The following is a 22,173-nucleotide window of genomic DNA, read 5'->3' as shown; positions in this document are numbered from 1 at the left end:
GTGAGGGTCTGGGCCCTGGAGACCCCGCCTCCGTGGTGTCCACAAGGACACCGTGTGTGATGATGCACTGTGAAGGCCACAGGCAGGGCGGTGAGACAGCGTGTGGGGGCTGCGCAGGCCTTTGGGAGGTGACGTCACCTCCTGAGCTTCCCATCCCCCTTCTGTAAAATGGGGAGAAGAACGCCAACTTCCTGTGTTGTTTGGAGGAGGAAATGTAATTGTGAGTGGCCGCATCTAATGCCTGACTCAAACCTAGGAAGAGCTCGGTGTGGTGGTGCACGGCTGTAACCCCAGCTACTTAGGAAGCTGAGGCAGGCGGGTCACAGGTACAAGGCCAGCCTAGAGAAGAGGAGACCCTGCCCAGAACTAGAAAGTCCTCCAAAGCCTCGCGTGTTCAGAGATGGGGCTTCCGGAAGGTGACTGGATCACGGGGCTGCCGTACCTCTCTGTGGGTTCCTCCATAGATGAGTTCAGAACTAAACGTGCTGTTAGGCGGGGGCCCTGGATGAGGGGGTCACTGAGTTGTACCCTGGAAGGCAGCATCTGCCTTTCCGGTTCTTCCCTTAGCGTCTGCTTCTGGGTTGCCGGAACTGCCACCACACCCTTCCTGCCTTGAAGCCGAATCCTCTGAAACTGAATCCTCTGAAAACCCTGGGCCAAAGTAAACTTCTCCTCCATTAAGTTTGGGTGTTGGATATTTTGCTGCAGTGATGAAGAAAGTGACTGAGACATTGTCTCAAAAGAAAGAAAATGTGGCTAAGGTTGTCGCTCAAGAGTCTGTGGCTTCAATCCTGAGGACTGCAAGAAGGTGAAGATGGAGAAGGAGAGGAGGAGGAGGAGGAGGAGGAGAGGAGGAGGAGGAGGAGGAGGAGGAGGAGGAGCAGGAGGAGCAGGAGGAGGATGCACGATCAACACCATCATCACCACCACTATCAGCCCCAGTGGTTTTGCTTTCTCTCCTGAGAGTGGTGGCAGAGGACAGCATCATGGGCCGGGACTAGGCCACGAGGCAGCGCGACATAAAGCCAGGAGAGCAGTACCTGAAAAATATTGGAGAGGTCCCTGAGGTTGAAGACGTAATGAAACTTAATGGCCGTGGGAAGGAACATCGTTGCGACTTTCTGATGCAAGGCTGTTATAGGAAAAAGACACATCGATTCTTAGGTATTCTTAATGGCCTCAGGAAATGCAGAGCTTAAAGTTTCTAAAGCAAATGGACTGTGAAATGGTGACAATTTAAGTAGGAAATCTGCACAGCTCTCCGAGGCTGAGGAGCCCTGGTGCCCCGCTGTAAATCATCAGATGGACTGAATTTCCTATCCCCTCCCTCCCCCAAAGCCATCGTATTTCACATATCTCCTGTTGAAACACAGCATCATTTAAGAAATATTGATTTCAAAGTATAAATAAAATATTTACCAGGGGAAAATAAGAAGAGCCATCAGCCCCTTAAAGCAGTAAGGTTTTACGGACAGGCAAGGGGAGGGGCCGGCCAGCGTACCCAGGGCGGAGGCCACCAGCTGGCCGCTCAGCTTCTGGATGACCATGGGGACTGAGCGGTAGGCCAGGTGCTGGGACAGGATGGTGCTGTAGATGGTCCTGAGGGCCTCCTGGCCGGGGAAGCTCACGGCAAACACGCAGAAGTGGCGCTGTACGGGGACAAGCACATGGCGCGTCAGATCGCCGGGGGTGGGGAGAGCAAGGCCGGTCCTCATGGTCCCACGCATTCGGGGCATGGTTAGGGGGAACAGTTTTCCTCTCTGAATGTCCAGTTGTGTTAAGAACCAAAGACACGTGAGATAGCACTGTGTGCTTTGACAGTTGAGAGCTGACAGGTCTGTCTGGTGCCTCCACCCAGTATTTGGGACCTACTTACAAGGTGTGACTAAAATACACAGTGAATGTTCAGTTTTTAAAAAATGCATCTCAGTAAAAGACACATTGCCATTCGTCCTCAAAAACCTCCCCCTTGCTTTGAATACATTCATCCCACTGTCTTGCCACTTTCTGGAAAGAAGCAGGTCTGGAAGTCCTCTTTCATGAGTGTCTTTAGTTGTGCTGTTGTGGCTGCCTTGATGTCCTGAATCTATGTGAAACATTTCCCAGCTGGTTGTGGAATCCTGTATGCTTGGAATTCCAGCACTCAGGAGGCTGAGGCAGAAGGATCCCTGTGCGGTCAAGGCCAGTCTGGGCTACGTAGTGAGTTCATGTCTAAAGTGCACAGCAAGCCCTTGTCTCAAAAAATAAAAAAATAAAATAAATAATTTCCTTTTCATGGTCCTTTGGACTTTGGGGAAGAGCCAGCAGTTGCCTGGTGCCACGTCCAGTGAAGGTGGATAAGGACCCACTGTCTTGTTTCCACGAGCGTGTCTTTGTGTTAGATGGCACGCAGTAGCACTATTCACATTTTCATCATACCTCATAAAAACACTCATGAAAGAGGACTTCCAGAACTGCTTCGAAAAGTGGCAAGAACAATGGGATGTGTGTTCGAAGTGAGAGGGAGACTTCTAGGGGGGCTCTGTGGCAATGAGTCTTCTGCTGTAATCGTTTTTTAAAATTTAAACACTCACGGTATATTTCAATCATCCCCTATATACTAAAAAAGCATTTGTATCTGAAATCTGGATTTAACTGGGAGTCTGCTGTTTATGCGCTAAGCCTGGCAGCCCTGTGGGGTGCAGGAGGACCAGCTGGACTGGCCCTTCCTGGTGCCTCAGTTTCCCAGCACATCCCCGAAGGCAGGGAGTCCTCGGGGGAACGTTGGCTCGCAGCCCTGACACCCCAAGCTTCTGCTTCTGTCCTCGTTTTCCAGGACAGCAGGCCGGAGAATCTGACTGCTGCTCACCTGCAGTCTGGGGTCGATAGTGAAGGAGCCGGCGGTGGGATTCATGCAGGCCACGTACTGACAGTTGTGAATGTCCTTCAGTGTGAGCTTCTGCCTGTCGTACCTGCACGGGGCAGGGGGCATGACCAGCGCATCCTGGGCCGGGGGTTCCTGCCCTCCCTGACAGCCCAATTCACTTCGCTCTCAAGAAGCGTTTGGAACCGGGAGGCAGAAGCGTGTTCTCCCCTGTGCCCTGGGCCACCATAAGGACTCTGGCTAGTGCAGGAGAGAGACCTCCAAAGAGCAACGGAAAGGTAGCTCGTGTGCGATGTTTACTGCCCCATGTCTGCTCCGATTCCTGATGGCACTTAAGTGGGCCGAACGCTCTCCTTGATCAGACATCTGGCCATTGTCTAGAGGCGAGAGTTTGTGTACCTTCAATGAAACCCGCTACTCTGTACAATTAACGTGCATGAATAACTATAATGAAGAAGGCAAATAAGTATCACAGGCTAACTTGGGGATTTCTAACATAAGATGTTGTTCATTTCTAAGATGGTCACAAATTCATTCACTAATCTTCCACAGTTTAAAGCGAGTATCATGCTTTAGGTAAAAATAAGTAAACTATCTTATTGTGTGCTTGTTACATTTTGCATTTTCCCCATTACTGGTTTCTTTTCCTTTTCTGTGGGTCCTTGCTCTTGATGACTGCAAGAATTCCTTGTGCATTCCAGATATTAATCCACTGTTGGTTTTGTATGTCGTAAGTATTTTCTCCCTTTCTGGTGACTGTATTCTATTTGTCTATGTTGTTTCTGGTCCAACAAAATTCCTTAACTCTGATGTAATTCACAGTAATCAACATTTTGCCTTCCAGATTTAGCTTTTCAAAGTTTTGTCTGAGAAGCCGTATGGGCCAGGTGTTTTCTTCCGTGAATCCACACTTAGCCTGCCACATCTGCGGGTCTGCAGGTCAGGCCGTTCCAGGCTGGCGTTTCCTTCACGCGTTTCAGTTTCCTTCCCACGCACTTTCCCAACAGCCTTTCCCTGACTCTTCCTCACGCTCTGCTGTGGGGTCCATCCTCCCCATCACCATGAGGCGAGCGGTGCCGGATGTACTGGAGGGGCCTTCTGAGAGATCAGATCTGCCTTGGCGACCCTCCCGAAGGTCGTTCACATAACCTCAAGGGCAGCTGTGGGCCTGCAGTGGCTGGAGCCTACCCACCCAGGGCCCTTTTCAGGGGGGCGGACACAAATGCCCAGGAGAATTTTCCTAGAGCGTTTGAGCCCGTGGAGCCTCTTCGAGGCTTGGAGGGGGCCTGTGTGAGGGAGGCTTCCCCAGGGGGGCTCTGTGAGGAACTGGGCTCCCCCAGAGGGGTCCCTTCACTCCAAGAGCACCTCTGTGTCCTCCACAACGTAGGAACACCTGCAGGGGACCTGTGTGTGCCCTCCCTGCAGGCTCCCGGCCACAGCCCGTGGTGTTCATTGAATGGGCCACAGCACGGGGGACAGCTCGCTGCAACCTGTCCGCTGGCCGGGTCTCCTCCCCACCAGCCCTCAACCCGCCTCCACCTCCTCAGGGCCGTCCCTCCCCAGCAGTCCTGTGACTCTATCCCGTCCACCCTACTTCCCCAAGCCCTTCCCCGATCCACAGCCCCTCGCCAACCTTCCCAGTTCCCTGGCCCCCACCTCCCTAGTGCCTGGCCCACCCTACCACCCCTGGCCCCATCCAGGGCCTCTCCCAAGCCCCGCCTCACAAGCCCAGGTCTGGCCACGGTCCGACCCTGTGGCCCGCCTTACCAGTGCCCGTGGTCCATGTGCTGCCGGATGAGGGTGTGTGGGGCCACTGTCCCGTACTTGTCCACCTCGGGCATGTTCATGTCATCAATGAAGTAGATCAGCTTCTTGGTGCCCGGCGGCCCGTAGTTCCTCCCAGATTTCTTCTCCAGTGGCTTCTCAAGCACCCCTGGGAGAACACAGGGTCAGGCGCTGCCCGGGCCTAAGCTGGTCCTGCTAGGTGGTGCTGGGGTGTAGGAGCTGCCAGGAAAGGGGGGGGCACAGGACTTGGGTGCACCGGATGCCCCGCCTCAAGGGGCACGGGGTGGGTGGGGAAGCAGGGTCCATCCAGCTCTGGAGGGAACAGATGATCAGAGGCCACTGTGGCAGGAAGCTCCTGGCTGTTCCACCTCCTACGGGTGTGAGGTGCTCCCCCTAGCGGTGCGGCCAGTGACGACAGAGAACGGGGCGGTGGGCCCCCGCCCAGGACAGAGTGCCGAGTGCGCCTGCGCGGGGCTCACCCTGCAGCCTGGCGGAGGTGGTGTAGAAGTTGAACGGCACGGCCTGCACCAGGTAGTCGTCCGTGCCCAGGCTTTCCAGCTTGTCCCCCATCAGCACCGACTTGCCAGAGCCTGCATTCCCCACCAGCATCACTGGCCACGACTTCCCCATGAGCAGGTCCAGGAAGTAGCGGATGCGCGTGGTCTCTGTGGTGTGGACCAGAGAGGCCTGGGGTGCAGGCACAACGGGGTGACTGTCAGTACACTCGCCAGACTGGTTTCTCAGTGCTGTGCGTGCACGGCTTCGTGGGTCCCGCTGCTGAACACAGCCCGCACTGGACGTGCCGCCACCTGGCCTGAGTGCCACGGGGTGGGACACCGAGCCGCGCCCGGGGCCACCACTCTGGGGACGGGTACCTGTAGAGGAACATCAGGATCCAGCTCGAAGTGTGGCACTTTATCCGTCCACGGCAGGAACTTCTTGGAGTCAGGATCGATGTAGTAGTCAAAAATTGTTCCCTGGGAGGGGAACTTGATGGTTTTAAACTCATTGATCCACCATTTGCTGAACTCGACTCGATAATCTATAAGCTGTTAAAATACAAAAGTAGAAAACAGTCCAGCTAAGAGGGGTGCCAGGGGGCCACATTTGCGGGGGGGCGGTCCCCTTGGCGCCCCTCACCTGGTCCTGGAACATGGCGCCACCAAAAGCCCAGAAGCAGGCGAACACGAAGTAGAGCTCATAGAGCTCCTTGGGGGAGTCGGGCGGCGTGTTCTTCTCGGTGAGCAGGCACTCTAGCAGGTACAGGGTCGTCTGGATGACCGTGATCTCCGGCACCGGTGTGATCCTCTTGAAGCCGAAGCGCAGCTTGTCCAGGCAGGTGGGCAGGTACTTGTCGAACAGGATGGTCAGGTTGGCCTTCTCGGACTGCACCTTGCGCCTCTCGATCCAACTGCTCACTACCCTGGGGAGGACGGTGGCTGCTGCTTTGGGGCCAGCCAGCAGCCCTCCTCTCCTAAGCGCCTCTCACCCCTTCACCCCTCTGTGTGGCTCTGGCAGGGGCCATGGTGCAGGGCTGCGGCTCAGGCTGGTGGTTCCTGTGTGGCAGTGGGTCCCGCGAGCGGGCCACCAGGTCCAGCTGAGGGTGCTGGGGCAGTGGGGCCTGCCCTTTCTCTGGATTGGTAGCTGTGGGGATGCTCCGTGCCCAGAGCAGTGGGGAGCCATTCTTGTTACCACCTGGAAAGCACCTGGCCCTCAGTGAAGCTGATGCTAAGGGCTGGGGGATGGGAGGAGAGGAGAAGGTTCTCATGATGTCATCTGGGGGGAAGGAAGAGAGAAGAGAGGAGGGGCGAGAGAAGAGGAAAGGCGCAGGGATATCTTGTTACGTCATTTGGACCTCTGGATGCAGCCTTAAGCATCCCTTAGTGACTTGGGCCAGTGTATACACATTGGCTTTAGTTAGTTTGAGCTGGATTTGTCATTCTCAGGGGGAAAGTCTAAGGCAATCCAACAGGGGGTCCTTGAGGACCCACACAGACTGCCTGGTGTACAATCACAGTCCACCCCAGCAGTGAGGGGTGAGGACTGGACTTGCGTGGGCTGAATCAGGGCTGGCAGTATCCCGAGGCAAGTTCCCCAGCAGGTCTGGGCCCTGGCTTCTCATCTGTAAACAGGAGTGATGTAAACATTACCCCCATTCAAAAGAATTGCTCTGCTGGTCTTTTTAAGGGAGCCTGGTCCACAGTAAGTGCCAAATAAGTGCCTGCTAAAAGCATAAATAGCCTGGGCTCCCTCGGGGGTCAGTGAGCTCAGCTGGTGCGTCATTTCCAGGATGCCCGAGGCGTAAGCAGGAAGCTCACGTTACCAAACACCTCGAGGCTGCCATCCCGCAGGTCCTGCCTCTCCTCGAGGTGAGTGCACCTAGTTCTCAATGCCCCATCTTCCTGTCCTATGAAGCTGGAAAGCTGCACAATCAGACTGCCAGCAAAGCACGTAAGTGCCCCTGTGCTGGTGCGGGCAAGACCCAAGCCCCGAGTCAGACAGAGCAGTGTGCAGAGCCACACATGGCTGCTGCTTCTCCTGCTGATGTGAAGATGTCTGTGATACTTTTTTTGTTACTAGGGATTGAACCTAGGGTCTTCATTTTACAACCCCTTTTTTTTTTTTTCATTTTAAGACAGGGTGTCACTAAGTTACTAAGTTGCACTGGTTGGGCTCAAGTTTGTGGTCTCCCTGCCTTGCCCTCCCAGAGTGCTGGGATTATAGGTATGCACCACTATGGCCAGCTTCTGTCACATTTTTTTTTTTTGGTACTGGGGATTGAACTTGGGTCCTTGCGCTTTCGGGGCAGGCGGTGGAACCACTGAGCTAAATCCCCGGCCTCTGTCACATTTTTAATGTTGGCTGGCAGGTGTTATTTACTGTGTGCTGATGTGCATGCTGGCTTCCACTTGCAGCACAAGCTGGCAGAGACACATATGCATGAGCTCAGGTCCACTTCTCAGCCGCGTCCAGGCACTTCTTGCCTGGCCTCCACAAGCAGCCGGGACAAACTGGCCCTGGGGCCTACATCCCTGTAGTCAGGCCTGCTCCTGGCCTGGAGTATCTGCCTGCTCTGCAGCTGCCTGTGTGAGGGCTGCCCATCAGGGCCTGCATGCTTCCCAGCCACTTAACTCCTCTCACATGCCAGAGCTGATTCTCATGTGCTGCCTCTGGGTCAGTGCCCTGAGGGTGTCCAGTCCTTGCCTCTGCCCACATTGGCTCTCTCCTCCCTGCTCCCTTGGCTGTCCCCTGCACACCCCACAATCCTGTTGTCTTACTATCCACTGCATCTCAGGAACTCCCACCTGGATCTTGTTTCTGTCCCCTTGCCCTGGCTTCTTCCCACCCTGAAATCTCAAAGGTGCTGGTGGGCAGAAGAGTGGCCCTGCCAAAGACACATCTGTTTGGAACCTTAGCATGTGATCATGTATGGAGAAAGAGGATAAGGTCACCCTCTGTTATGGTTTAAGTCTAAAATATGCCCTAAGAGTCAAAGGTGGGGCTTGATTGGAAGAGATGTTCCTAGGGGCATGATGTAGAGTACCTGGGTCTTCTGTCACATCCTCCACCATGCTATTTCTGCCAACTGACAATGGACTAAACTCCTAGAACTGTGAGCCAAATTAAACCTTTCCTTTAAGATGTGGGTGTTGGGTATTGTTTTCCAGCAATAGGAAAGTGGCCAATATGGGAGTAGTGTTGTTGCTGTGACTGTACCGGACCATGTGGTTCAGAAGCCTTTGAAAGTGGTTTGCAGAAATAGTTTAGAAAGCTTTAGAGAAATGGTTTAGAGTAAACCTTGAATGTTGTAAGCAAAGATTGATGGACACTTCTGGTGGGAGCTCAGAAGACCAGAATGCTGATAGGAATGCAGACACTAAAGGTCAGGCTCATGAGGCTTCAGTTGGGAATAAGGACTGTATCAGAAAATGGACTAGTGGTCATGCATGTTTCATTCTGGCCAAGAACTTGTTCTCATTTTGTCCATGTCCTAATACTTTGTATGAGGTTGAATTTAAAGTTGACTGACACATCAATCTGGTGAAGGAAGTTTCAAGGCAGTCTGATGTTCAGGCTGTGGTATGGGCTTTTGGCCAGATTTACAGTGAGAATTAGAAGCAAAAAGTAGTGCCAAATGATGCAAAGTTTGGACAGAAAGGAAGCACCTGTAAAACTGGGATCTGAGGAGAGTGTGGTTGCTGAAAAGATTAGCATTAAACATAAACCAAATACTTCGCAATAGGACAATAGGAAAGATGGTCTGATAGCATCTCAGAAATTGGCCAGGCCCCATCCATCATCAGCTCAAGGGTAAAAATAGGATAAATTCCTTTGAAAGTCTGTGCTTTGAAAAGAGAGTTCCAAATTCACCTAGGAAAGTATTTCCCCCGATTTCAGCCATCCAGGCAGTCAGAGGACTCTGCAGAGATTTGGTCCAAGCTATTCCTCAAGTTGGCAGCACCCCTGGCATCACTCACATGGTGCTGGCTTTCTTTTTTTTTTTTGGTACTGGGGATCGAACTCGGGTCCTTGCGCTTGCGCAGCAGGTGGCGAAACCACTGAGCTAAATCCCCGGCCCCAGACATGGTGCCGGCTTTTCAGGCATGTGGAATGTAAGAGATATGGGGTCATGGAGGCTTCCACCCAGATTTCAGAGGAAGGCCTGTGAGGCCAGCCAGTGTGCCCCTGAGAGGACAGGGCATGAAGTTGTAAGAGTGAAGCTAAAAGAGCACTGGAGATCCCAGGAAGTTGGAGAGCCAAGAGCATGGAATGTCTGTTGAGGAAAACCATGGGTAATGAATGGAGCCAGCCCAAGAGAGAGGCCATGTGGGCTGCATCTAGCAAGGTTATAGGGACAGGGCCACCCAAGCTCTTTGGAGCTCACATCTTACCACAACCTGTCGTGGGTGCTGTTCATAGAACTATAGGATATAATGTTCATTCTACTGGGTTTTGTCTTACTTAGGTTCGATTCATTTCTATTCCCTCATTCCTCTCTTTTGGACTGGGAATATTTACTCTGTGCCATTGTGTGTTGGAAGTATTTAACTTTCTTTCTGATTTTTATAGGGGCTCCCAGCTAAGAGTTTGCCTTGAGTCTCAGGGGAGACTTTGGACTTGGACTTTTCAGTAGTACTGGCATTGCTAAGACTTTGGCAACTCTTAGAGACGGACTGAATGCAGCTTGCATAATGAGATGGACATGAGCCTTTTGGGGGGCAGGGGTGTAATGTTATGGTTTATATCTAAAACATCCCCCCAAAGTCTTGTGTGTTTGGCGGTGGGGCCTGGCTGGAAGAGACATGCCACTGGGGGCATGACCTAGAAGAGTGTATTCTTGTCCTCGGCTCTTCTGCCTCACCCTCCCACCGTGCTGATTCTGCCTTGGAGCCAGGTGACTGTGAACTGAGTCCCCTGGACTGTGGACCAAACTAACCCTCTCCTCCTGTAAGTTGTGGGTGTTGAGTATTGTGTTCCCAGCAATGGGAAAGTGACTAAGACATCCTGGATAGGCCAGACCCTAAATCCAGTGCCTGGTATCTTTGTAAGGGGAGGAGGGGCACAGACACACAGAGGAGAGAGCCATGTGGAGATGACAGCAGAGCTGGGGTCGATGCACCTAGGAGCCCAGATTCCAAGGGTGTCCCAAGCCCCCCTCAGCTGGAAGAGGCCAGCTCCTGGGGATGACAGATCTCCCCACAGCCCCACTGCCCTGCCCACAATTGTTGGCAGCCATTCTCTTTGTGGTCCTCTATTGTGGCAGCCCCATGGCACTCACATAAGTAGCAAGTGCTGCTGGACACGACAGCCCTGTGTGTGGGTCCATCTCAGTTTGGCTCCTGTGCCTCCCAGTTCTGTCCCTCCCAGGGACATCAAGCTTGGCACCCTCTAACCCCAGGCTTGCCATGCCTCCTCCTTCATGGCAAGGTGCTCACTTCCCACAGCAGGGGAAGGAGGCACCACAGGTGTGTGCTCTCGATGTCTTTCTTGGCACCACAGACTGGCATGTGCCAGGAACCACCCGGGCCTGCTCCCGGTGCCCAAGCATGGGTCCCACCTCGACAAAGCAAACTTTCCTAGCTCTTGCTCCAGCTTCATCTGAAGCCCTCAGACACAAGACTCACTCCCAGAGAGCCTCACTTCCAGGGCCTCCTGCCAGGACCTCCTTAGTGGTCATCACCTGGCTTCCACCGCCAGCACCCCATAGATCTTGTCTCCTGATTATCCAACCGTGCCTGACTGCCACATCCAGGGCAAACTCTCCTGTCACTGAATGCAATCTTGTAGGTCCCCGGCCTCCCTGAAATTTTCCCACCATGGGTGTCTGGGACGCCATTACCCAGTGTTCCTTCTGCTTCTGGGACCAGCCCTTCTGGGAACCCCTGGTAAAGTCCCCATCCTCCCCAATCGCGGTGCTGGGTTTTTTCAGGACACAAATGTCTCACATTACATTTTTCTGGAGAATCTAGTTCCCTGGCATGGAGTGTCCCAGGTCCTGACACACAGTAGGCTGCAGAAAGTTTTGGTCAGATGTATGAATGAACAAAGCACCACCTCCAGCCCCAACATGCCCCCTGAGCCTCTCTCTCCCAAGATGGGCCCTGAACTCTACTCAAGCTGATGCAGGGCGTGTGCTCCCAGCTGCCATTTCTCTGGCCCCTGGGTTTCTTTGGTACCAGGAATCGAACTCTAGTCCATGCACTTTCGAGGCAGGCGGCGGAACCGAGCTAAATCACCAGCTCAAGGCCCCTGGATTTCTGCTACTCTACCAACCATGGGCTACGTGTCCAAGCAGGAAACAGCGAGTCCAAGATATCAAGCATTTGGGCCCACTGCCTGTCCCAGAGCCTCTGCTCACCCATAGCTGGTGGTTCTTCTTTGGAACGCGGCTCTCATTTCTGTCCACTTTGCTCGCTCCCTTTCCTCTGGATGGCGCCCGAGAGCCAGGCCTCTGGGAAGACTCAGGTCTCCACAGGGGCTGAGCCCCTCCCTGTGCCCTGCACTCCTGGCTGTGTGTGCCAACATCACTATGCACATACATCACTTACACACCTGTGTCCCGTCCTCCTGTTTCCGTGACAATGAAGTGAAGCTGCACACCGTATTTAATGCATGAACAGATGGGTGGGTGGGAGGGTCGATGGGAGAGCGAGTGGATACACATGAAACTAGGACTCAGCCTCCCCCTCCTGTTCCTCTGCCAGCTAGGAATGGGACCGCCCAGGCCCTACTCACGGGTTCCAGCCTAGATCCGCTGGGTTGATGTAGAGGATGCCGGCTCTGGAGACGGTGGCCGGGGTGGCTGTCCTTAGGTGGCTGATCTCAAACACTAGCCTCATGGTGCGATTTAAGGGGATGCGCTCGTTGCTGGCCAGGGTGAGGACCTAGGGGCCAGCAAGTCCACACAGTGGCAGCAGTGGGCACGCACCGTCCTGACAGAGTCCCCAAGCAGAGCTTCTGGGAGGCCTGCCCCGGCTTCTGGGGATCCAGGGTCTCTCCGGGACCCCTCTGCCCTGAACCTGCGGCGGGACCAGGCAGGTGGGTCTAGACCCGCACAGTGCCCAGCACCCTATGATGGCATCACACGTGCTTGCCAAGGCCACAGAGCCCCCTTCCCTGAAGGTCTCGAGTGCCGAAAGATGCCTCCAGACCATCCTGAATGCAGCTCCTGTCCTCCCCATGCTGTGCCCGAGTGAACGGTGGACGCTCTCCCTACCCTCAGCCCCACACACTGCTGGTCAGACCCTGAAGGTCAGGGCACGGTGTCCTGTGGGAAGCAGCGGGCTGGGTGTCACACCTCTCTCTGTGCGGAGCTCCAGACTGGCCCAGGATCCAGGAGCTCACATACCTTGTTGTCATCCATGACAGTGTTGAGAGACTCGATCCACATGGGGTCGATGTCCCCGTCCAGCACGATCCACTTGGGGCCATCGTGCGTGATGCTGGCCAGGTCCCTCATGATGGTGGAGAAGAGACCTGTGCGGAGCGTCGGGCGTCACACGTGGCCAGGCCGGAAGGACAGGGCGGCACCAGGAGCTCTGGGACTCACACTGCTGTCCTAGCCTGGCCTCACCCAGCCTTGCTTGCTTGCTATTTTTTGTTGTTTTTTGGTACTGGGGATCGAACTCGGGACCTTGTGCTTGCGAGGCAGGCACCGGAACCACTGAGCTAAGTCTCCGGCCCCCTTGCTTGCTTTCTTATCGGTGGCCTGTCCCCTATTTAGAGGGACAGTAGAGGCCCTCGGACAGGAGGTGGCAGGCTCTTTCCCTCCATTCTTCTGCCCTGGTGACTGCTGGCTCCTCCTTCGTGTTCTCCACACCCCAGCTCTGGCCCGTCCCCTCTGACCCTGCGTCCCTCCCCGCATGTCCCTCTCCTGGGGCTGCAGCTTGTCTCAGTTCCTCCAGGAGGTTCCACAGCTCACGTGGAGCGTCACCCCCATGCTCTGCACCCCACTCACGCCTTCGTTCATTCGCTCAGAGGTCAGGTGAGGCTTCCCCACGTGTCAGGCCCGGAGGGGGTGGTGGGGAACTTGGGGTACAAAGCCCAGGACCACGAACACCCCCATCACCCCTGTAGATCTTGCTCCAGTAGGGGAGAAACCAGACACGCGTGCAGAGACAAGCGCTGCCCGTGAGGGGAGGAGTTCACGGGGAAGAGCAGGTCAGAGTGGGAGGAGTGGGCTGCAGGCCAGGAAGCCCCTGTGCGGCTGGGGCTGGGGCTGGGGCTGGGGCTGGGTCAGGGTCAGGGTCAGGGTCAGGGTCAGGGTCAGGTCAGGTCCCACCCGGCCACGCGCCAGCCCCTCCTGCAGCCCATCCTTGGTCGCCCCGTAAACACCTGATCAGCCCCTTCCGGGGAGGGGCACTCCTTTCCCAGAGCCCCACCCCCGGGCGCCCTGCCCCTCCCCTTGGCCCACGGGTCTCGCGGTCCCTTCCGCAGCTCCTCCTCTTTCTGCCGCCCGGTGGGCCTCCGAGCAACGCCGTCGTCATGTGCTGCGTGCGCGCGTGGCTGGCTCCTGCGCCCCGAACCTGCCACGGCCTCTCGGGGGAGCTGGGCCGAGTCTCAGTGGGGGTCGGGGCCGGAGCACAGCACGCTCCCCCGCCGCTCCTTACCGTCTTTCCATTCCCTGGTTGCGGGGTTGATGATCCCGAAGAGTTCGTCGCAGGTGACAGCCTTGGGGTCTAGGTCCACAGCCACCGGCTTCCTCTTCAGGTTCTGGTAGGTCTTGTTGAGAGACTTGAGGACCTGGCAGGGCGGAGGCCACTCATGTGTGACCCGACCCCACAGCACCCGCTGCACTTGCCCGGGACTGTGCACACAGCGTGCTCGGGCGTCCTTCCTGCCTAACACAGGAGGGTTCTCTGCGGACGGTTTGCCTCGGTGGCTGTGGGTGCTGCCTTCCCCCGACGTGGCAGATCCCCCAGACATGGTTCCCTCTGCAGCCCACAGAGTGCTCTGGAGATGGAGGAAAAACACCCACATTTGTTTTTTCCTTGTAATACAGGCAGTGCAGGCTCATTGAAACACACAAGCAAACAAACAACTCCTAGGACTCTGGGAGGCTGAGGCAGGAGTATCAAGAGTTTGAGGCCAGCTTGGGCAACTTAGTGAGCCCCTGTCTCAAAAATAAAACTGTTCAATATCGTTCTGGAAACATTAGCCACAGCAATTAGAAAAGAGAAAGAAACAAAAGGAATAAAAATAGGAAAGGAAGAAGTGAAACTGTCATTATTTGCTGATGATATGATACTTTACGTAGAACACCCAAAATACTCTGCCAAAAGACTTCTAGACTTAATTGACAGATTCAGTAGAGTAGCTGGATATAAGGTCAACACTCAAAAAACAATAGCCTTTTTATATACAAATAATAGACTCACTGAGAGAGAAATTAGGGAAACAATTCCTTTTACAATAGCATCTCCCAAAAATGAAATATCTAGGAGTCAATCTAACAAAGGAAGCAAAAGACCTCTACACTGAAAACTGCAGCACTCTGAAAAAGGAGATCAAGGAGGATATAAGAAAATGGAAAGACATCCCTTGTTCCTGGGTAGGAAGAACCAATATAGTGAAAATGGCCATACTTCCAAAACTACTGTATAGATTTAATGCAATGCTGATTGAAATTCCAACAATATATTTCACAGAACTAGAGAAAACAATACAAAAATTCATTTGGAACCAGAAGACACCTTGAACAGCAAAATAAATTCTAGGCAACAGAGACATGGCAGGGGGTATTACAATCCCCAACTTGAAACTATACTACAAAGCTACTGTGATAAAAACAACATGGTACTGGCAAAGAAACCAACCTGAGGATCAGTGGAATAGATTAGAAGAGGCAGAAACAACTCCAGACATACTCAGCCACCTTATCTTTGACAAAGGAGCCAACCATCCTCATTAGAGGAAAGAGAGCCTAATTGATAAGTGGTGTTGGAAAAACTGGATTTCAGCCTACCAAAGATTAAAACTAGACCCATACGTATCACCATGCACTAAACTAAGATCAAAGTGGATTAAAGATCTTAATATAAAGACAGATTAAATTTGCTGGAAGATAAGTTAGGTAGAACTCTTGAAAACATGGGCATAGGAAAAGACTATGAACAAACCTCAGTAGCATGGGAACTAGCACAAAGAATCAACAACTGGGATCTCATCTTATTAAAAAGCTTCTGCACAGGACTGGGGATTTAGCTCAGTGGTTCCACCATCTGCCTCACAAGCTAAAGGTCCTGAGTTCAATCCCTGGTACAAAAAAAAAAAGTTTCTGCACTGCAAGAGAAACCACTAACAGAGCTAAGAGACAACCTACAATGTGGGAAAAAAATTTTCAGCAGCTGTACCTTAGACAAAGGACTACTATCTAGAATATATAAAGAACTGAAAAAAATCAGACCCTGTAAATTCAAAGACCCATTTCAAAAATGGGCATCTGAAATGAACAGACATTTCCCAGACAAAGAAGTAAAAGCAGCAAATAAATATATTACAAAATGTTCAACATCACTGGTTATTTGAGAGATGCAGATGAAAACAACACAAATTCCACCTCACCCCAGAAAGAATGGCTGCTATCAAGAAATCAACCAATAACAAATGCTGGCGGGGCTGTGGGGAGAAAGGAACCTTTTTCCATTGTCGGTGGGAGTGCAGACTGGTGCAACCACTGTGGAAATCAGTATGGAGAGACCTCAAAGAACTAGGCTTAGAGGTCCCATTTGACCCAGCTATTTCCCTGCTGGGTGTCTTCCCAAAAGAATTAAAAGAATCATACCACAGTGATATATAAACACCCATGTTTATAGCGGCACAGTTTGTAATAGTTAAAGCTTGGAAACAGCCCAAGTGCCCATCAACTGGAGACTGGATAAAGAAGATGGGAGTTTTTTGGTTTTTTGATTTTTTTTTTATAAAATGGAGTACTAAGCTATGAAGGATGAGAAACTGGAGATATTTATAGCTAAATGGATGCATATTGAGGCCATCCTCTTGAGTGAAATACATAGGACACACGTGTAAATACCGAATAGTTTCTGTAGTGTGAGAAACTGATAGTGTAATTAAGGATTAAAATGATTAAAACAAATAACTGATAATTTGAAATAGGAACAAAAGGTTCAAAGGGGTAGGGGTGGCAGGAGGGGAAGGGGAGAGATCAGTTACAGGCTGGAATCTGGAAAGAATCCATATATAGATTGTGTTTAAAACTATAGGAAGAGATGTAGATAGAGACTAGGCTGGAGCTCATCAGTGGGTTGGGAAGGAAGAGTCACTGAGATCAAAGGAGAGAAGGGTGTGTTTCCAGAAGAGGCACCTACAACTCTGTACAGTGCACAGTACTCAATAGTGTGATAGATGACTGTTACTGTTTTAGGTACTCATCATAACATGCTGTGCTTTTCATCCTTTAGAGCATAATCCTGCTTATATAAAAGAGTTTACTGTAAAACAGTGTGCGGCTATGCCAGTGGTAGCCTCATGCATCTCATGTTTAACTGCGTATTTGGATAATATCAAGGGGCCATCACAGATGATTGTCATATACCTTTTCAGTCTGCACTTAGAAGTTGGCAGTCTGTGTGGTACTTTGCGATACACACGAATGAAACTGCCTAATAACATATTTCTCAGATTATATTTCCATCACACATCATATGACTGTATTGAAAGGTAAATTTAAAAAAATTTGATCTATGTGGAGTCTACTAGCTAATTAGAATTTTTTCCAGACCACTATTTGTTCAATATTAGTTTTGAAAATCTTTCTAAAACAAATCACTTCCTCTGATGTCTTGTTAATGGTTGAGATGTATTTAAAAATTATATGGAAAAATGTTTAAGTACTTCTCAGTTTTGCTTTGGTTGAGTTCTACTATATTTGAATATTATTATAGTTTTTTTCCCTTGCATTGTTTTTCTTTGAATAATTTTAATTTTTGTATATGTATTTAGTGAATGATAATAAAGTTATACATTAAAAAAAATAAAACAAAACTATAATAGGGGATGTAGCTCAGTGGGAAACCGTTTTTAACAACAGCACAATAGGTGATCCTCTGGGCATCTTGCCCAACACCTGGCTGGCTCAGAATTTCCAGGTTACAGGTGTCGGTGACTTTGCGGTCGCCCTGTTGGCCCAGTGGAGCTGCCATTCACAGCATGGGACAGGAGGTGTTGCTGCAGGGCAGCACGTGACTGGTGGGGGAGCAGGAATCAGGAGAACCTGGCAGAGGCTCCGCAGTGGGCCCAGCACCCGTGGGTGTCCCTCCCCCGCTTCTCACTTGGGACACCTTTCAGGCTGGGACCCCAGTGTGTGGCGCTGCTGGGTCCCTGTGGGTGAGGAAGGGACGCACCTGGGACTTGCCGCTGCCTGCGTTTCCGATGATGAACACAGAGTGCCGGACCTGCAGCAGCTCCTCCAGCTGCACGACCTTCAGCACAAAGCTGTCCTCTGCCTGCAGCCTGAGCTCCACGATGCTCTGCTTGATGATCTGGGGACGAGGGCAAGATTGGAGCACAAAGACAGGACTACCTTTTGCGGCGGGAGAGGGCCTTCCTTTGCAGTGAAGGTGGTGACACAGGACAAGGCACCTCAGGCCAGGACCTGCCTGCTACCTGCAAGCTCTGCTGCCAATGCTGCCTGAGCTCAGGCTGCTGGGAGTCCCCTGTTCAGCCCCTGCATGAGAGAGTGGGGCTGGCCAGGGTGAGAGGCAGCTGGTGGCCCTGAGGACCTGCCTGTGTGGCCCTCTTGGGCTGATGGAGTTGACCACCAACCCCAGTGTTGTGCTTGCCAGTTAGCCAGCGAGGCAGAACACCGTGGGAGAAGGCGCCTAGGTGGGATGGGGCCCTTGGCTGGGCAGGCTCCCTGGGCAGGCTCCTAACCTTCTCAAAATTCAAGTCTCGCTTCCGAGGCACGTCCAGAGCTGGGAACAGGTCCCCAATCAGGCCCATGAACACGGGCAGGTCATCGGTCACGATCTTGGGGATGTTGAAGTCCCTCAGCGCTCTCATGAGCACCTGGTCTTCAGCCCTGGTGGGGTCCCCCCTCTTCAGGGAGCCGGCCACCACCAGCACAGACTTGATGGCCCGCAGGCCCCAGTCGTAATGATCCTGCAGGGCATGGGTGGACATGAGTGCCCTTCCGGGGTGCCTGGGCACTGAGGCATGTGGACCCTCCCTCCACCCCTTCCTGCAGCTGGCTCTGAGCTCCAGGAGCCTGTGAGCATGCACCTGCTTGGAGAGCAGCTCTTTGCATAGGGTGTAGAGCGTGATGAACTTCCTGGCCAGCAGGCGGGCTTCCAGGAAGCCCTCGGCCACCAGCATGATCTCACAGATCAGCTCGAAGTCGGGGACCACCATGGCGCAGGGCCTGGGGAGATCCGTGTTGGCTGTGGGCATCCCCTTACTCACCCTACCTGCCCCTCTTCACCTAGAGAGCACCTGTCCCCTGCCAGTGGCCCACATGCTAGGTCCACCTTCTGGGGGAGTGGAGCTGGGTCCCAGCACACCTATCCCTCCACGTGCTCTGCCCAGCACCTTGCTCTCCTGGCCTTCAGAGTCCTTGTAGGAGCAGCAGGCTCTGCGCATGTGGGGACAGGTGGCCCCAGCCCCCGACGACCCTGCCTCCATCTCACAGCTGGTCTGCAGTCCCCTGAGCCTGGCCCGCTCTCCCTCCACATGATGCTGAGGTTGGGATGCAGCGCGGCTGCCTGAACCCCCAGCTGTGCACCTGAACAGGGCCTTGAGGTTCTCGGGCAGCTCCGTGCGCCCCGCGTAGCCCGGGTTCATGGTGATGAAGATCCCCACGGTGGGGATGAGGCTGCTCATCTCTCCCAGGAAGTTAAACAGCTTTTTCTTGGCTCGAATGGCATCTTGGATGCATTTCACCTACACATGGGCGCACGCACATGGACATGGAAAAACCCATGTCCATGTCACTTTTGTCAAGCTTGTGGTGGCTGCGAGTCTGTGTGACCCCTCAGGTTACCACCGCCCTCCCCTTCCTCCCCTTGGCCCCAGCCAACACCCAGCCTGTCCTCCACTTGTGCACATTTCTCATCCGTGAGGTGGTCCACGTGGGACTGCAGAGGATGTGATCTGAGACGGGCTTTTGCCTCAGCCAGACTCTGGAGATGCCCTTCATCCTCGTCCTCCTTGTGAGTAGCATTGCTCCTCCCAGCCCCTTCCTATGCTTTGTCCCTTCTCTGTCAGTGGGCCTCAGGAGATCAGTTAGCAGCCATCTCCATATCAGAGAGTTCTGAGACCACCTGCCCCCTGGAGTTTCAATCTAGAACTGGGAATTTTGCTGGCATTTGGCTGTGGCTGCAAATCTTTAAATCACCACTCGAGGGCGCCAAACGCTCACAGTTGAACCCTCTCTCGGCTCCTTGCCTGGGTCAGGCCGGGGTTTCCTACCAGGACACCTCTTCCTGCACCAGGCTCCCCATCTTCCTGCTCGCCTGGTGCCTCCAACAGGCTCCACACACATGTTCTGGGCTTTGCCAGCTGACTTTGGCGTGGGCTGGGAACCGCGGTGTGGGCCTGGGAGTCACAGGGCAGTGACCAATCCTGCTCAGAGGTCAGGAGCTGGCTGCCCAGGCTTGCGCTGTGCGGGCCTCCAGCCGGGGTGGGTGACTCTTCACGGAGCGGGGAGAGCAGGGGGCCAACAGTCCTGACACCGCAGGGACCACAATGGGGACGAAGGACAAACTCCGGGCACTGAAACTCATTCCAGAGTGATTTGTGCTTTCTTCTGGAGCAGTTGGCGCTTAAGTGTGTTTGTTTCCTTTCTTTCTTTCTCTCCCAGAGTGAGGCAGGCTGAGCCCCTCCAGGGCGAGCCCTGCGGCTCCTGTGGGGTCCGCTCCTGTCTCCTCTCTCTCCTTTCTTAACAGCCAGCTGATCTTTGCCAGCTCCCCAACTTAAAGTCCCTTACCACGTTCCCTTCCTTTCCACTGAAAGCTTTTTCCTGTAACTATGCGCTTGAGCTTTAATTTGCATTCTGACTACACACCAGGGTCAGGACCTGTGCGAGCAGGGGACCCCACAGCAAGCCTGTGTCCTCGCCCATTTCACAGAGCAGGGAGGGGGGCGCAGGGACTTGGGGAGTCATCGCCCTGGGGCAGCGGTCCTGAGCCGCCCAGGCCCCTCTGCGTTTGGTTACTGCAGGTTGGGGAGGGGTCTCAGGGCCCTCAACCTCCTACATCTCCTTGTAGAATCTCGAAGTTGACCCCTGAACTAGAGGCTGGCCTCAGTTTACCCTTGAGGGCTCAGTGCTTCTCAAGTCTAGTAGGCTCTTGTTTAAGGGGCAGAAATGCTCAGGCAACTGTGACAGCAGCCGGGGAAGGTGACACAGGGCTCTCCTGGTCTGAGAACCCCACTCCTGCCTTCCTCAGTCTCCCCACTGCCCTCCTGTGCTTCCCAGGGGTATCCCCAAAATATACAGGTATGTTTCCTCCTTCCCTCCCTCCCTTCCTTTTCTTCCTTCCCTGCTATTCTCTTTCAGCACCCTTGTCTTACTGAAGAACTCCTGTGTCCCCTGCAGCACCCAACTCCACTGATGCTGGTAGCAAACAGCTGGCTTCATACCTTTTAACTTTGACTTGCTGGGTTCTCTCTACATAGGGACATAATGAACTGTACCTTCACTTGACCTATACATAACCTACTCTTTTTCTTTTTTTCTTGTTTGGTATTTTGAGATAGGGTCTTGCTAGCTGTATGTATAGTTAAGGTTGGCCTCGAACTCAGGGTGAATCTCCTGCCTCAGCCTCCTGAGTGCTGGGACTACAGGCGAGCACCACCATTCCCAGCCAATCACAAGCAGCCAAGTGTTCAAATAAGGACACCAGCTGTCGCCAATCCGCTGTCCTGCCTCGTGCTCTGTGTGGCACTTCCTTATGTCCGGTGATGAGTATAACCTGCCCTCATGGTAGGCCAGAGCATTCTGGATGGTTTTAGGACTAGACCATTGCTTGACTTTAGAACCACAAATGAAGCCAATTAAGATCTGCAACGATCTGTTGTATTGTCTCTTTAACACCCCAGGTGGAAGGAATTAGCCTTCCCTCGCCCCAGGGAGAGCCCTACCTGCACTGCAATCACGGACAGCACCTCCACCAAGATCCGGTTGAACTCATCAAAGCAGCCCCAGGCCCCGGTCTGCGCCAGGCCCTTGTAGATGTTTCCACAGGACTGGGGAGGGCGGGACGGTGGGAGGCGATCAGAGGAAGGCAGCAGCCTGTGTTCTGCATGTCCGGGGTCCCAGACGGGACAAGCACCAGGTGTGGGGACACCAGGGGACCTCGGGGTGCTGGCAGGTGGGGCACGTGACTCCCAGCACACGGGCTGCAGCACAGGCTGAGTGCCCTGTAGCGTGTGCTTCCCAATCCTGCTGTCCCAGACCTCTGCAGGTCCCCTGACCAGGAGGCTGAGGCAGGCGTATCCAGGCCAATCCCACCTCCGCTTTCTCTCTGCCCTTCTTGCGCACGTGGGGAGGGAGGGGCATCCCTCAGAGGCAGCGCAGGGCTACAAGCCCCCCTGGGAGACTCTTTTCTGTGGTTTGGGTCACTGTGGCCCCCGCTGCTCATCAGGGTGACCCTCCGGCACTTAGCTAGGAGTTCCAGGCGGGTCACAGCCCTTCTAGGGGCGCTGACTTCGGATTCCACTCATCTGGAACCCAGGACGCTGGTGTGGACGGCTGGACCATGACCATGGGCCTCGTCCTAGCCTCAGGGACCCCCTCTCAGACACAGACAGGATGGGGCGTCTGCAGCCCCGAGTCCTGAACTTGCCCACCACCCCTGCCACCCCCCTTCTGCGTGTGCAGCACTGAGGATGTCCTGCAGTCCTCCTGGCAGAGGGGACGCCTCCTGTCCCTGCGTGTACCCGGCATGCCACCCTGAGCCCATCTGCAGGCTCTGATCCCTGGGAGCAAGGGCGGGACACGGTCTGGCTGTGACTTCACACAGCCACAGTGGGGAACTGGGCGTGCGGGGGTCCTGGGGGTCCTGGGGGCC

At 53.7% G+C, this 22,173-nt stretch overlaps 1 protein-coding gene across 1 annotated transcript in view; it reads right to left on the bottom strand.

Moving 5' to 3' along the window:
- Dnah17 (dynein axonemal heavy chain 17) overlaps positions 1-22,173 on the bottom strand; it is a 114,060-nt gene that overhangs the window by 42,384 nt on the left and 49,503 nt on the right. The window contains exons 37-51 of the mRNA XM_021241333.2: positions 21,245-21,349; positions 18,888-19,045; positions 18,389-18,527; positions 18,041-18,268; positions 17,512-17,649; positions 13,759-13,891; positions 12,498-12,625; positions 11,885-12,033; positions 5,789-6,071; positions 5,524-5,697; positions 5,128-5,335; positions 4,631-4,796; positions 2,849-2,951; positions 1,502-1,649; positions 1,041-1,132 (exon numbers count right to left, since the gene is read on the bottom strand). Coding sequence (XP_021096992.2) covers positions 1,041-1,132; positions 1,502-1,649; positions 2,849-2,951; positions 4,631-4,796; positions 5,128-5,335; positions 5,524-5,697; positions 5,789-6,071; positions 11,885-12,033; positions 12,498-12,625; positions 13,759-13,891; positions 17,512-17,649; positions 18,041-18,268; positions 18,389-18,527; positions 18,888-19,045; positions 21,245-21,349 — 2,352 coding nt within the window. The remainder of the gene's footprint in view (positions 1-1,040; positions 1,133-1,501; positions 1,650-2,848; positions 2,952-4,630; positions 4,797-5,127; positions 5,336-5,523; positions 5,698-5,788; positions 6,072-11,884; positions 12,034-12,497; positions 12,626-13,758; positions 13,892-17,511; positions 17,650-18,040; positions 18,269-18,388; positions 18,528-18,887; positions 19,046-21,244; positions 21,350-22,173) is intronic.

Source organism: Heterocephalus glaber, unplaced genomic scaffold (assembly GCF_053883595.1).
Source record: "Heterocephalus glaber isolate CG9 unplaced genomic scaffold, H.glaber_assembly_v1.0 deba00000937, whole genome shotgun sequence".
NCBI classification, from domain to species: domain Eukaryota; kingdom Metazoa; phylum Chordata; class Mammalia; order Rodentia; family Bathyergidae; genus Heterocephalus; species Heterocephalus glaber.
Note: the sequence above shows the minus strand (reverse complement) of the source record. Positions and strands in the feature narration are given on the sequence as shown.